Genomic DNA, 14,486 nt, shown 5'->3' on the forward strand with positions numbered 1-14,486 from the left:
ATGCCGGTGTCCCCTAAGGCTCAGTTCTTTCCCCCACTCTTTTCCTCTTGTATATTAATGAACTTCTTAGATTGACTAGAAATCCTATCCATTGTTTTGCCGATGATAGCACATTGCATTCCACTTTCCATTTTGAGAAACCTTGCCCTGCTCCATCAGCTTCAACTTCTCGAACATTTGCTACCAATTCCTTAAATGCCGATCTCCAGGTAATTCTCCAGTGGGGCAATGACAACTTAGTTGATTTCAATCCTTCTAAAACTCAGTCTTGTCTTATATCTCACAAAAAGGATTCTTCTGCTCCTATGCTTATCTTTGGTGACACTCTGATTTCTAGGCAAAATGATATATCTCTTTTGGGCATTACCCTGACTTCTAATCTCTCTTGGCACAAGCATATTACAAATATTGCTTCCTCTGCATCTAAAAAACTTGGATTTCTCTTTCGCTCTCAGCGATACTTTTCTTCCAAACAGCTGTTCACTCTGTACAAATCGCAAATCCGCCCTACCATGGAATATTGTTTCCACATCTGGGGTGGTGCCCTCAAAACCTCTCTCAGGCTTCTAGATTCCATTCAGAAGAGGGCAGTTAGGTTAATTAATGACTCATCTCTAACAGAATCTCTCCACTCTCTGTCTCATAGACATACTGTTTCTGCTGCATGCCTTTTCTACAGATACTTCCATGGGCACTGTTCTTCTGAATTGGCTTCTATAATTCCCGCTCTCTCTTTCAAAAGAGTCCAAACATGTGCTGCCACCAGCCAACATTCATTTACTGTCCAACTTCTAACTCACAGAACCAACTTTTCATCTTCCTCGTTTATTCATTTAACTGCCGTTTTCTGGAACAACCTTCCTTCATACGTATTTCCTGAAAATTACAGTCTACAGAAGTTCGAGTCCAATGTCAACAAATATCTTCTTTCGTTTTCTCAACCTCCAACCCAAGCATGGTACTAAGTACTATAGGTTCTAATCAGGGCTCCCAATCACAAATTTAAAAAAAACTTAGATTGCAACTTAAATAAACCCAAAAAAAACCTAGTTTTCATCATATAGTATAGCAACACAAATAAGATAAAACTTACTATGCAAAAATATCTTTTATTTAATTGTAATCAGAATTTTCATCCCATTCAGTTGCCTCCAAATTTATTTTTTGAAGTTCTTTCATTTTTTTCAAACGTTCTTCGTATCTTTTATGACAAGTTCCGTGTATGACTTCTTTTTCCAATTCTGATTTAGGTTTCCATGTATAGCAATTTTGATTAGATCTATTTATCGCCTGTTTTGCCATTAGTCGATTTTTCACAGTTTCTGGTTTAAGGGAGTTTGTGGCTTTTGTTTTTATATGGTTTACTTGGGAGAAGATTCTTTCTACACTTGCCGAAGAGTGAGGTAAAATAATTAGACTGGTCATAAAGTTAGATAAAATCTCATATTTAGAATTATTAAAGCCATCTTTTACATTACGTAACAGATACCAAAACTCAGGGATGGTTTTGTAAGAGAAATCTAAATCTTGATTTAAACGAAATGATCTCCATTCATCATCTAGAAGATCTAGTTTGTCTTCAGAAACAAGGTGAGGGAACTGCATTGCTAAATGGAAAATTGAGCATGGCGAATTGGCACAATCATGTATCACTGCTGGGTCAAGAACATTGAGACTGGCGATAATTCCATCATTTAAAGGAAATCTTTTTCTGATTTCCATACAAAGTTCAACAAGAAATTTTAAACAATCATTTTTAAACCTGCTTTCACTGTCACCAAGTGGTGTTGAATTTAATAAGGCCATACAACGCCCTCCCAAATATATTTTATCCAGGGGCTTATGATTTATTGCATTGCTTGGATCAATTTCAACCAGCTTGCACGAAGTAATGACTTCTTTTATGAAAAATCTAAGAATATTTTTATACTCAATTGAAACCATTGAATGAAGTAAGTGCAATCTGAAATGCTCAGATTGAAATTCAATATTCAGGCAGTTTATTTTCTCCAGTACATATCCTAAAAACAACATTTGCTTAGTTCCTTTGGTGATCATAGTACAGTGGATTCCGGTTATTTGGGCCACCGGTTAATCGGGGCAGCCGTTTATTTGGGGCAAATCTTAAAAAACAGAATCCAATCGAGAAAATAGCCAGGATTTACTTCGCTTAATTGGGACAAAATGCCGTTTAATCGGGGCAGAAGACCGCAGCACTGAAGATTACCCTACGATTGTCCCCAACCGTACCACGTAGTTCGGTCGAATTTCTGGAGGTCACAACCATAAAACAATAAAAACAATTAGCAGTCACCTGTTTATTGGGCTTTTGTGAAATCTATCATAAACTGATAGTAAACTCGATCTTATTGAATTTGCGATAATACCGACAGCTGGAATTCTGTGGGTTATTATGGTGAAATGTGTTTACACTTCTTTGGAATCTTCAATCATATAAAAAAAAATAATTTTCAGGCTCTTCTCTTCATTCCTATTTTTAAAGCTTCGGAATTTGTTATTTCTCACTTGCGCGTATCGTGTTATTTGCAATTTGTGTGTGTGCGGTGTTCTTTGTTATTGATTGCTTATCTTTTTACTGTTTTAGATATTAACCCCCACCACAAATGACATTGAACAGAAATGTCAACTAGTTTAGTTAGTATGTACATATTACAGTACGTATTAATTATTTCGATTATCACGTATATTCTTCCGAATTTCACGTATCATTTAATTTTTTAATTGGTAAGGTAATAAAGGGTAAATTTGTATTTAATATATCTACTTTTATAGCCTATGGATAATATTCCTCCTATTTTCGCTAATTACAATCGCTGTTTAATAGAATTAAAATTCAATTCACAAACGTGATCACAATGACCGGCGCTTATTACACATCGTATAGTGATCGGTACTTTAAATGGTGACTCCATCGTAATGTGATTGAACAGTGAACCAATTGTAAAGGGCGGGGGGTGTGCATTGTATTTTTAACTATTTACGTGAAACTTCGGATAATTGGGGCAGCCGCTTAATCGGGCCAAAATGCACTAGTCCCGATGTGTCCCAAGTAACCGGAATCGACTGTATTGTAAATATTCCTGCACCATCGATTTTATCAATTTTTGATTGAGACTGAAAATAAAGAACTAACGCATCCCTCTGCTCAATAATAATTTTTATTACATTGCCACGGGATAACCAACGTGTTTGTGCTAATTTGGGGATTTTATGCTTAGCAGTATCTACAACATCTTGAATCATCTTGAACTCGTTTAATCTTTTACTACTACGGGAAAAATAACAAGAGATATCTTTTATAAATATTTCTAGATATGATGGTAGTACCATGACTGAATGACTAGCACATAATGCAAAAGAATGGCAAACACATCCCATTATAAATACTGATGGTACATTCTTTTTTAGCAATGACTGGAACCCACTCTTAGTACCCATCATAGTGGCACAATTATCACTATCAATGCCAACGAGATTACTTATTTGACTGTTTTTTTCTATGAAAAGATCTTTTACAGCTTGATAAAGCCCTTCTGAAATACCATTTTCAACACAAACAGTGTCAAGTAACACATCTACAACATCAAGTTTTTGAATACCAAAATATCTAACAACAACAGCTAGAACTTGTGATAAAGATAAATCTGTACTTTCATCTATTATCATTGAAAACTTGTTGTTTCTGCATATGTTAGAAATGTATATTTTTGGATTAAAGGAGACTTTAGTCGCCTTCATCTGAACTTGTTTTGCAATATTGCTGTTATGAAATGCTTTCTTACATGCTTCTATAAGGTGATCACATTGCACAAATGGAACATTATGCTCAGAAATGAGTGCAGCAATTGTTAACTCTGCCTTTGCTACTTCTTCATTCTCCGTAGGTTTACGTTTTGTGAAGAACGTGTCTAACGTTGAACTTGTCTTAGCAATACAGTGAAACTTCTCCTAACGGACACCTCTCGTTAATGGACATCTCTCTACAACGGACATTTTCAAATTCCCCAAGTCACCTCCATTGGTTTTAACGTGTTTGCAGCTTCTGTCTAGCGGACATTCTCTGTAACGGACGCGGACAGGCAATCTGCACTGTTTCATTTAGATTAGCACTTAATTTGATCTCCCCATAACGGACTGCGGGAGAGCTCACGGCCCTTTTTCTAGGAACTTTTCTTCCACATATTGCCTCAATCTATTTTCTATTTCCGATTCTCTGAATTTTATCAAGGTTTACATCGCGGTTTTAAACCGTTTTTCAAGAATTTTTAAGGCACGTGTAAAACTTCTGATGAATTCGGTGTGTGCAGGGGGCGGGGTGAATTTGGTCAGCCTTTCGTCTTTTGAGTTTCAGTTTTCAGTTTTGTTCAGTGTCGTGTGAAGTGCACAATGTCTTCTCGTAAACTTTAACTTTAAAAGATAAAGTCGAACTCATTAATGCATATGATCGGCAAAAAAATAGTGTTCGCAATCTCGCTGCAAAATTCAAAATTGGGAAGGCGCAGGTAAGCAACATCCTAAAGAAAAAAATGAACTGCTCAAAAAATTTTGGCAACACAGAAATGATCAGGTTCAAAAACCATTTCCGAAAACTGTTGGACTTCAAATTGACAATGGTACGTATGAGTGGTTTTGTCGCGAACGTGCTAAAAAAATTCCCATTAATGGGCCTATTATTAGGGAAAAGGCTTTGGAGGTTGCGAAATCTATGGGAGTAAATGAGTTCAAAGCTTCTGTGGGATGGTTAGACAAGTTCAAAACTCGGCATAAAATTTCTTGGAAAACCGTAAGTGGTTTTCTGTTGATACTGGGGTTGTAACAGAGTGGACCGTCAAACTGGAAGAGTTATGTCGTGATTTTGAAGCTAAGGATATTTACAACTGTGAAGAAACAGGGTTGTTTTTTAAAGCTATTCCTGAAAAAACAATGAGTCTAAAAAACGAAAAGTGCCAGGGCGGAAAAATTTCTAAGGAACGCTTGACTGTACTATTGTGTACAAATATGCTGGGAGACTTTGAACAACCTCTTGTTATAGGAAAACCACAAAATCCTCGTTGTTTCAAGGGCATAAAGTTGAATCTTTTGAATGTTGATTGGAAGTCTAATAAAAAAGCGTGGATGACACAAGATATCATGAGCGAATGGATAAGTCACTTTAACCAAAACATGATTCGTCAAAACAGAAAAATTATTCTTTTCATGGATAATGCTGCATCTCACCCACACATTGAATTGTCCAACATTCAAATCGTTTTTCTGCCACAAAACACATCTGCAGAGTGTCAGCCCTTGGATCAAGGGATAATAAAAAATTTTAAACTTCACTACAGAAAACGTGTTTTAAGACATCTCATTGCAAACATGAACGATGTAATATGTGCGAGTGACCTTGCAAAGAAAATCCATCCTAGATGCGATTCAGTGGATTTCCTCTTCAGTAAACGCAATTAGAAAACAAACTGTTGTGAACTGTTTTGTAAAGTCTGGCTTCTCAAACCCAAAAATTGAAGTTGTGAACAGCAATGTGGAGCACCAAGAATAACAAGAACTTCAACATCTATTGATAATGTACGATACTTCAGCTACAAGTGACCCTGGCTACAAAGATATAGACTCGAACCTCACTACAGAAGATGGTGCTCTAGATATCAACGACATTATCATCGATATTTTTCAAGAAGTTCCTCATGAGGATGAAGAAATGGAAGGAGGTCATTATGTCGAAGAACATATTAACGACGAACCACCGATGAAAATAGAAGAAGCGCTCATACAAATCAATCGTTTAAAAATGATTTTCGCCGCTGAAGAAGATACTGAAGGACTTTCGATGGTTTCTTCACTCCAAACAAATGTTGAAAACAAAATTATCAGCCGGAAGAAGGTGCAGAAGAAAATAAGTGATTACTGTATGTATTTTGCTTAAGATAAAGTCATAATATGCATAGCACAATTGTATGTATATTATTTACAAAAATATTGTGCAAAATCTGTATATAATTTAATTTAATTTTACATTAAACGTTTAACGATTTTTCTTTCTTTCTTTTTTTTTTCTCCCTCAGACTTCTTGTTAGCGGACACCTCTCTCTAACGGCCGCATTTTCGTTCCCCATGGCTGTCCGTTAAAGGGAAGTTTCACTGTATTTGCACTTTTTTTATGTTTAACTATATTTTTATGCGCTAGTAACATCGATTTATTGGCATTCTTTAATTTCATATCACAACAAATACAGTAAGAGGCACCTTTTTCATTACTGTCTTCTTTCAACCAATCCTTTAATTGCAGATCTTCTAACCATTAATTTCTAAAATTTTGAGTATACCACAGTTTACTCATCTTTCTCTGTGGGGAACAAGTTTCAGACATTGTGGGCAATTTGTGGGAATGGCTAATTAGCAGTTATCTTATTTAAAATGTTCTATAAAATAAAAAATAAATCACTAATCCATTAACATAAAATAGAAATAGTCACTACAATTTAAATTTATTATATCACTGTATGTAGTATACGCATAAATGTAAAAATCACCCCAAATAATGCAATAATACCACGAACGATCACAAAAGACTGTGCAGTAAAGACCGCCTTCCGCCTGCTCAATAGGCTGCACATACATTAGTAGCACAATCATGTATGCTTATATGTATGAACATGTAAGCGTAATTTCATAGTGTAGAACCCTGCGAAAACTTTGAAATCATTTTACATTTGTAGTATTTTGTACAAGCACTTGAGATATTACAAATTATGATTAGAATATAAAATTAAGAAAATTGTAAACTGTTATTAAATGTATTACATTTTATTGTATTTACAAGAAATAAAAATAAATTTTGACTTAAAATTAAAAATTACCGAAAAAACCCAGATAATGAGATATTTTTGTGAAAAAAACCTATCAACCCAGATGACAATCAAAAAACCCAGATCTGGGTGGAAAAACCCAGGAGTGGGAGCCCTGGTTCTAATACCTCTTGTGTTTGGATTTTTCATAAAAAAAAAAATCCTGAGTCACAAAGAAATGCTAAAAATGGAGTGTGGAGGAAGATCATGCCTGATATGGTGCGGATACTGAAAATTTTGAAACTGAAATTCATGAATTTGATGTACATCTTTTAGTCTGGAAATTAAATCTTGATTGTTCTTGAAGGTGTGCTAGTTACTAGGGATTATTTGGAAGAGGAGCTGTACAAGCCATTTAGAAATTATTTGTCCAGGGTGAAGCCTACCATTAATGATTGCTAGTCAAATCCGGGTGTGAGAAAATTTGTCTTGAGATTCATACCATCATAGATATAGCCCATCATGCTGGCCTTGAGGAAACTGATAAAGATGATACTGAATAGCTGCTATACTTGCAAATTAAGAAGCCGATTAACAAAGGTCTCACAGCACTTGAAGGAAAGCAAAATAAGACAGGTATTAGAGTTCAGTGCCAAAGAAGTGACACCAATAAGAACTCTTGATGAAGGACCTGACCGTGTTTTTCAATCAACTGGAGGACACAGCAGCAACTGTTGATGAAAATGATTCAGATCATCAAACAAGCACCAAAGTAATGAGAGAAGCAAATCATGTCTTTAATCATTACAGGGAATTTTACAGTAAAAAAAATAAAGTATTAACTCAAACTTCCTTCACATAATTCTTGAAAGTCTTCAGCCTACAATTCATCTGAGTTGTCAACTTAAAGCACTGAAGTAATTTTCAATTAAATATTTGTTCTATAATGAATTATATATGCCTATTAATTTATATGAAATATTATAAAATGAATTCTGTTGTTTATAATGAATTATTGTATTCATTTGTTTAAAAATTATATAATAAATGAATAGTATCCAAAAAATTAGTCTTATAATTTGGCCATAAATTATAATTTATTGCATGGAATGTGTGTGTGCGTGCTTGTGTGTGTGTGTGTGTGTGTGTGTATGTGTGTATGTGTGTGTGTGTGTGTGTGTGTGTGCGTGTGTGTGTGTGTGTGCGTGTGTGTGTGTGTGTGTGTGCGTGTGTGTGCGTGTGTGTGCGTGTGTGTGTGTGTGCGCGCCATTCAAGTGCTTTTATATGTGCAGCAGTTTTCAATTTGATAGGGGTTATGTAAAATTATGTAATAGATGGAATCTATCCAGTTATATTGAAGGAAGTAAGCAAACCCTATTAGCCATAATTATGAGAGCATTCTTAGATTCAGGGGAGGTCCCCATGGAATGGGACTGAAGATGAGCAAATGTATCTCCAATTCACAAAGGGGGATCAAAGGGTAACACAAGTAATTACAGACCTGTTAGTCCAACTTCTGTTCCAGGGAAAATAATGGACTCGCTGGTTAAAGAAGCATTGCAAGGATCATCTAGACTATCTAGACAAGAAAGCAGTAATAATTCAAGTCTTGTCTGAGCAATTTAATTGGATACTATGACGTAGTCACAAAGGAACTGGATGCAAAAATAATTTTGATATCATATACAGTAAACCCCCGCTATTCACGGGGGTTACGTTTCTGAGAAATGCCGCGAATACTGAGTTATGGCTCCCATAGTAATAAAGGGGTTCCATTCCAAAGTATGAAATATATAAGAAAAACTAGTCTAAAATTTTGTCTATGTATGTATTATATGTACCTTCGTAATATGACCATGTACATAGACAGTACATAGTGAAATGCAAGCATATGGCATCGAAATGAAAATAAGAAACAATTTAATATTAAATGTAATATTTATTAGAAATTTCAAACAAATCTTTCAAACTAGCGCCTTTGCTAGCTAAAAAACTTATCCCGCCACTGCTATCACGAGTTTCGCCAAAGTGTTGATAAAGGAGTTCTGCCTTTTCACGAATGATGAGTGAACTTAATGGAATTTTATTTTGAGTTCGGTCTTCTATCCACAGATTTAAAGCTTTTTTCCATTTTTTCTAATTTAACATCACAAGTTACAGAGCAAATTTTTGAAGCAATTAGTGTGTTTTCACGGACACTACGGCAAATTTTTTATTCTGATTTCTTGATTGATCATACTGTTGACTCGTTGATTTTATAATGTTTTGCCACTGAGGAGACACTTTCACCATTAGAAATTTTGTCTAATAACTCAATTTTATTCGCTAATGTCATCACCTTCTTTGATCTTTTCACATTTCCCTTGTTATTCGTAGCCATATTTTTGTAAGGGTTCGAAAGAACTTGTCCACAATAAAGTCACTTTCTTCCGATAACACGCTCGAAAAAGTCTGTTTTACACTGCAAAACAGTACATTTATCACTTTTGTAAGCATATCAATTTATAAATTGATAAATTTATTCAATTTATAAGCATATAAATTAAAATCAAATGACGAAACCGTCCATGACAAGCGCATAACACATACTGAACAAGGATTAGCGAGAAACAGCCACGCTCTTGATTTTGTCACCCCTCTCCCCCCCACCCACTGAGCACTGTTTTGACCGGGAAAGATAATCTTAGCCACCCCATGTTTTTTTATGGCGGAAAATGTTCACGGTGCTTGCTTTAAAATTCACATTTTTTTAGGTTTCATTTTATATTAAATCAGCGACAGCGAATATGCGAAACCATGAATACAAATACCGCGAATTGCGGGGGTTTACTGTAGTTGGATTTCAGAAAAGCTTTTGATACTGTTGCACATGGAAGACTACTTTACAAATTGTAGCAGTGTGGTATTAAGGGCAAGCTGCTAAAATGGATAAAAGGATGGTTGAGTGTGAGAAGATGTAATCCATTGATTACCACTGGTAATCAATGGATACTGCTGTACGTGAACTAATGTTATTAGTGGTGTCCCTCAGGGTTCGGTGTTGGGCACCATTGTTGTTTTGTATATTTATCAATGATATTGATGAAGGTATATCAAGCTTAATGTTAAAGTTTGCAGATGATACAAAGGTTGGCAGGGTCGTTAATAACATTAATGACAGTATGCTGCTGCAACAGGATCTGGAAAAGTTGGGCAGATGAGCTGGGAAGTGGCAACTGAAGTTTAACATCCACAAATTCACAAAAGTACAGCATATGGATAGCAGTAACCCCCAGACAAATGTACCAACTGGATGGTGTTAAGCTCAAAGTAGTGGAGTATGAAAGAGACCTGGGGGTAATTGTGCAGTCAGGGATGAAGTTTTGTGAGCAGTGCAGACAAGCTGCCAGGTCATGGGGTCTTGTCAATGATATACAGCAATTTTGTGAGCAGGGATAAGGAGGTGATTATCCCCTTGTGTAAGGCAATGATCAGGCCACACCTTTAGTACGGGGTACAGGTCTGGAAGCCTCATTTTAGGAAGGATGTAGCATTGCTAGAACGAGTACAGAGAAGGGCAACAAGACTGGTGAGGGGAAAAAAGGGGTGCTCTTACAAAGAAAGGCTTAAATTCTGCAAATTGTAGCTTCTGGAGACAAGGCACCTGTGAGGCGATCTGATTGAGGTGTATAAGGCCTTGACTGGATTGAATGGGATTCTTCCTCTTGCTCAGATTACAAACCTGAGGGGGCATAGATTCAAACTGAGGAAAATCAGTTGTAGAATAGATGCGTGAAAATTTGCCTTTTGCCAGCAGGTAGTTGATTGATGGAACAAACTTCCATCTGTTGTTGTGGAAGTTGATAGCTTAAATAAATTCAGGGTAGAACTAGAAAAACATTTGGAACGAATAGATCAGTGAAATGGGAAGGTTTTTTTTTTTATATTTTGACTGTATAAGCTTGCTTTCTTGCATCATATGCCTCTAGTAATGATAATACTAAAGTTCGCTTTTACCCCGTGAGAAATAAATATTGTTATTTTGTACGTTCCATGCAAATATTGTCACAGTTGTCCAATTATTGTCCCTATTACTGCTTCTGGCCACCCAGTTCCCTGCTTGCCGAAGGATGGCACTGACTTGTTACAATTTACTTTTGTGTACACAAAACCAATTTATGGTAGCTACAACTTAAGTCCACTCTGAAAAACATCATTGTGAAAGATGAGATGTTAAATTAACAAAAGAATAAAAACAGTTTTTCTAAGTTGTTTACATACACTTCCTCGCTCTCCATGGGAAAGGTCAGTTGCAATTGTTAGGCCAGGTCAAAGAGTCTTTTGCTACAGTATAATCTATTTTTTGTGTCATTTTATCTGAGCAAATGTCTTTTTTGGAACTTGAGTCTTTACATTAATTTAAAGTTTGTTTATATTAAATCTCATCTAGTAGTGTTATGGCAACAAAATATAAACTGACAGAATTAAGCCTTTAAAATAAACTGAAAATTATAAAAGAAGCTGATAGGATGGAATGAAGCAAAATGGACATTGCAAAGGAATACAACATCCCTTCATCTACTTTATCTACAATACTGAAAAAACCAAAAAAAGACTTGAAGCTGACACTGGAGCAGCAATAAAAAACAGGAAACCAATTCCTGATTAAAAACAAGGAGCCTGAAACAAAACTTTTCAAGTGGTACCAACAAATGCGTGCTTCTAATTTGCTAATATCAGTTCCAATTTTGCAAGAAAACACAAATTATCTAGCTCAGCAACATGGAATTACTGACTTCCAATGCAGCAGGTTGGCTCCAAAGATTTAAAGACACGAATAACTTGGTTTTACGAAATGTTTGCAGTGAGTTTGGATTAGTCGACAAAGAAACGGCTACTGACTGGTTGTTTTCTGTATGGTCCATTCTTGAAAAATATGAGCCAAAGGATATTTTTAATCTTGATATGGCTGTTGTCTTTACCTCCCATTACCACCAGTTTTATACAGCGACTGGATCAGGGCATTATTTATAACCACAAGAGAGCATATAGAGCCTGCCTGATAAGGTACTTGATCCTCGACATAGAAGGAGGGAGGGAGGGGGGGAACAATTTGCAGCCAAATTGGAATGTCTTGGATGCTACCTGTAATCTTGTTATTGCTTGGGACAGTATTGCATGAAGTGTAATAATCAACTGCCTCAAAAAGAGTGGCTTTGGAAAGAATATCATTGAAAAACATGGTCCAGCAGACGAATGTGACAGCAACATTCAGAAATGGGGGAATTTGAAATAGCATATGGATTTTTGTTGGCGAATTTGAAAAGTTTGTGGAGGTACATGACGTAGTTTCTACCACAGCAACCCAACACCAGAAGAGCTGCAGAGCACCAACAAAAAGATGAAGTTTTTGTTACGAGCGACAGTAAAAGTAAAGAAGCACACATTGCCATCCAAAAAAGATGTCCAAAATGCATTGAACATAACAGAATGTATTGGCCTGCTATAACATTGATAAAGAAACAACTATTGCATTTGATGTCTGTGCTGTTGTTAAAAATGCATATAGGGCAAAAACTGTGCAAAGAACATTGAGTTTGTTCTTTAAATTGGATTAATTTATCAATATTTTCATTTCCATTAATCATTTCATTTCCTTTTCTCTTAGTTTATCTTACAAATAAAATAAAATCTTTAAAAAGTGTGTTATTCCTATTACTGTATTGTTAGACAAGGCTTTTGATTTTATTATTTTATTTTATTAGTTTAAATTAATTAATTAATTAATTCATTTATTTTTGATATTATTATTATTTATTATTATTCTTAAATATATAGTATGTGCAAAAAAAAAAAAAAGAAAAGTAAAATTTTGACACTTTTGGGGAACTCGTTATTTCCGAATGTGAAAATTTAGGTCCCTTGAACTTTGTATTAACGAGATTCGACTGTATTTATTTTTCACATGGTAAAAATGGATTTGGTAAAATGTATTAATGAATTTTGAAAGAAATGAATATATTTACTTAGAAAAGTAAATTTTGTAGGGAAATGTGTGCTTTACATAAATAAGAATTTTGTATAAACTGAGTTTGTATTAATGAAATTCTGCTATACTGCTACTACTACTAATAATTATGATGATAATGAAGGGCTAACTGGTACTTCTATATACTATTGAAATTCTTGAAAATAACTGCCTCATATCCTGTTTTTTATATTACAAAGAAGCCAGGTCTTCAGGACAAACTAATTGATACTACAAATAAACATTAAAGGTTGAGCAGTACCCATGCTATTTATATGTTATCTGTGCTGTGCTGTGCTGTTGTTTAAAATAATAAAAAAGGTACTTAAAATTAATGCAGAAATTTTAATTCCTAATTAGTAATTATGTTTATTGGGGTTTAAAGTTAGTTTTATGATCTATTTCCATTTACATAAAAAAAAATCTAAATAAGGACTTACTGCTTTATATTTTCAGGTTTACCCCATCCTTTAGTGAAAAACTTTGTATGTAAGAGACTGCGGTAAACAGCATCAAGCTTGCTTGTACGTGCCATTTGGCTTGGCAGTTTCAATTAACCTATATCATTGTCCAATGCAATGATCATACATAGAATGCCACATCTGAAAAATATTTACATGTATTTTTTATTAGATTATTATTTTGAGATATACAAATAAAAGGTCAAATTTTTAAAGTTTAATTCCAGAAACACATTTTCAGTTGCAGTTCTTAAATAATAACACATTATTAGCTTCAATAATGCAGGGTGAGAGATCCCCAAGGTCTGGGTGATCAGGGAAGGGGGGGGAGCTGTAAGGAAAAATGTCCTCTTGAAGAAGCAAATCCTGGCATAGAATATGCTGAGTTTAGTCAGCTTTGAATAAGAACTGCAACAACGAAGTCCACAATATGCCAACATATGATGTATGTACATTCCGTGCATTTTTATGGTCTGTTTGCCTATTTTGTGATGAAAAATTATTGAATCCCTTGTAGATATAAATTCTCTGAGCAGTGCAGACAGGCAGCCAGCACAGGCCATAGAGTTCTGTCAGTGATATGCTAAAAATTTGACAGCAGGAGTAAAATGATTATCTCATAGTATAAAGTAATGGTTAGGTTACCTCCAGAATATTACATACTGATTTGGAAACCCCATTTCAGGAATGACAAGATCTGTTGGAAAGGGTGTAGGGAACATCAGTTAGGAATGCAAAAGGATATTCTTGCCAAGGAAAACTGGAGTTCTGTAAATTGCAGTCTATAACCTAGGCATCTAGGGGGTGGCCATTTTAATGCCTTTAAAAGAATTAATAAACTAAATAGTGATGGTGTCTTTACTATTTTTTTTTAAATGGCACACATAAGGGACCGTAAATTTAAATTAAAGGGGGATGGTTGCAAAGAGAAGTGCAGAAACTGACACTCAGCCAGAGAGTAATTGATTGTTTGAATAGATCAACAGAAGGTTTAGACAAATTACACTGACTAACAAAAAAAATAAAAAAATCTACCTCTGGAGCAAAAGTTGCAGATTCTAAAGGAACTTGATCTACTGATTCCAAAAATACCAAAATTCTCTCTATCATGTCTCCATTAAATGATATACTGAAATTTTATTAACTTAATGAATGACCAATTTCAAATACCATACAATAATGCATATTCTATCTTAAAAATGAGGTTTACTC

The 14,486-nt window shown here is 35.1% G+C and overlaps 1 protein-coding gene across 4 annotated transcripts in view; it reads right to left on the bottom strand.

Moving 5' to 3' along the window:
• The window catches only part of LOC150080737 (cardiolipin-specific deacylase, mitochondrial), a 132,383-nt gene that overhangs the window by 97,960 nt on the left and 19,937 nt on the right, over window positions 1-14,486 (bottom strand). For all 4 annotated transcript variants that reach the window (XM_090381018.1, XM_090381016.1, XM_090381019.1 and 1 more), the window contains one exon: window positions 13,254-13,415. In XM_090381018.1, coding sequence (XP_090237144.1) covers window positions 13,254-13,348 — 95 coding nt within the window. In that variant the 5' untranslated portion in view covers window positions 13,349-13,415. The remainder of the gene's footprint in view (window positions 1-13,253; window positions 13,416-14,486) is intronic.

This window comes from Mastigoproctus giganteus, chromosome 9 (assembly GCF_048544385.1).
Source record: "Mastigoproctus giganteus isolate SK-2022 chromosome 9, ASM4854438v1, whole genome shotgun sequence".
NCBI classification, from domain to species: domain Eukaryota; kingdom Metazoa; phylum Arthropoda; class Arachnida; order Uropygi; family Thelyphonidae; genus Mastigoproctus; species Mastigoproctus giganteus.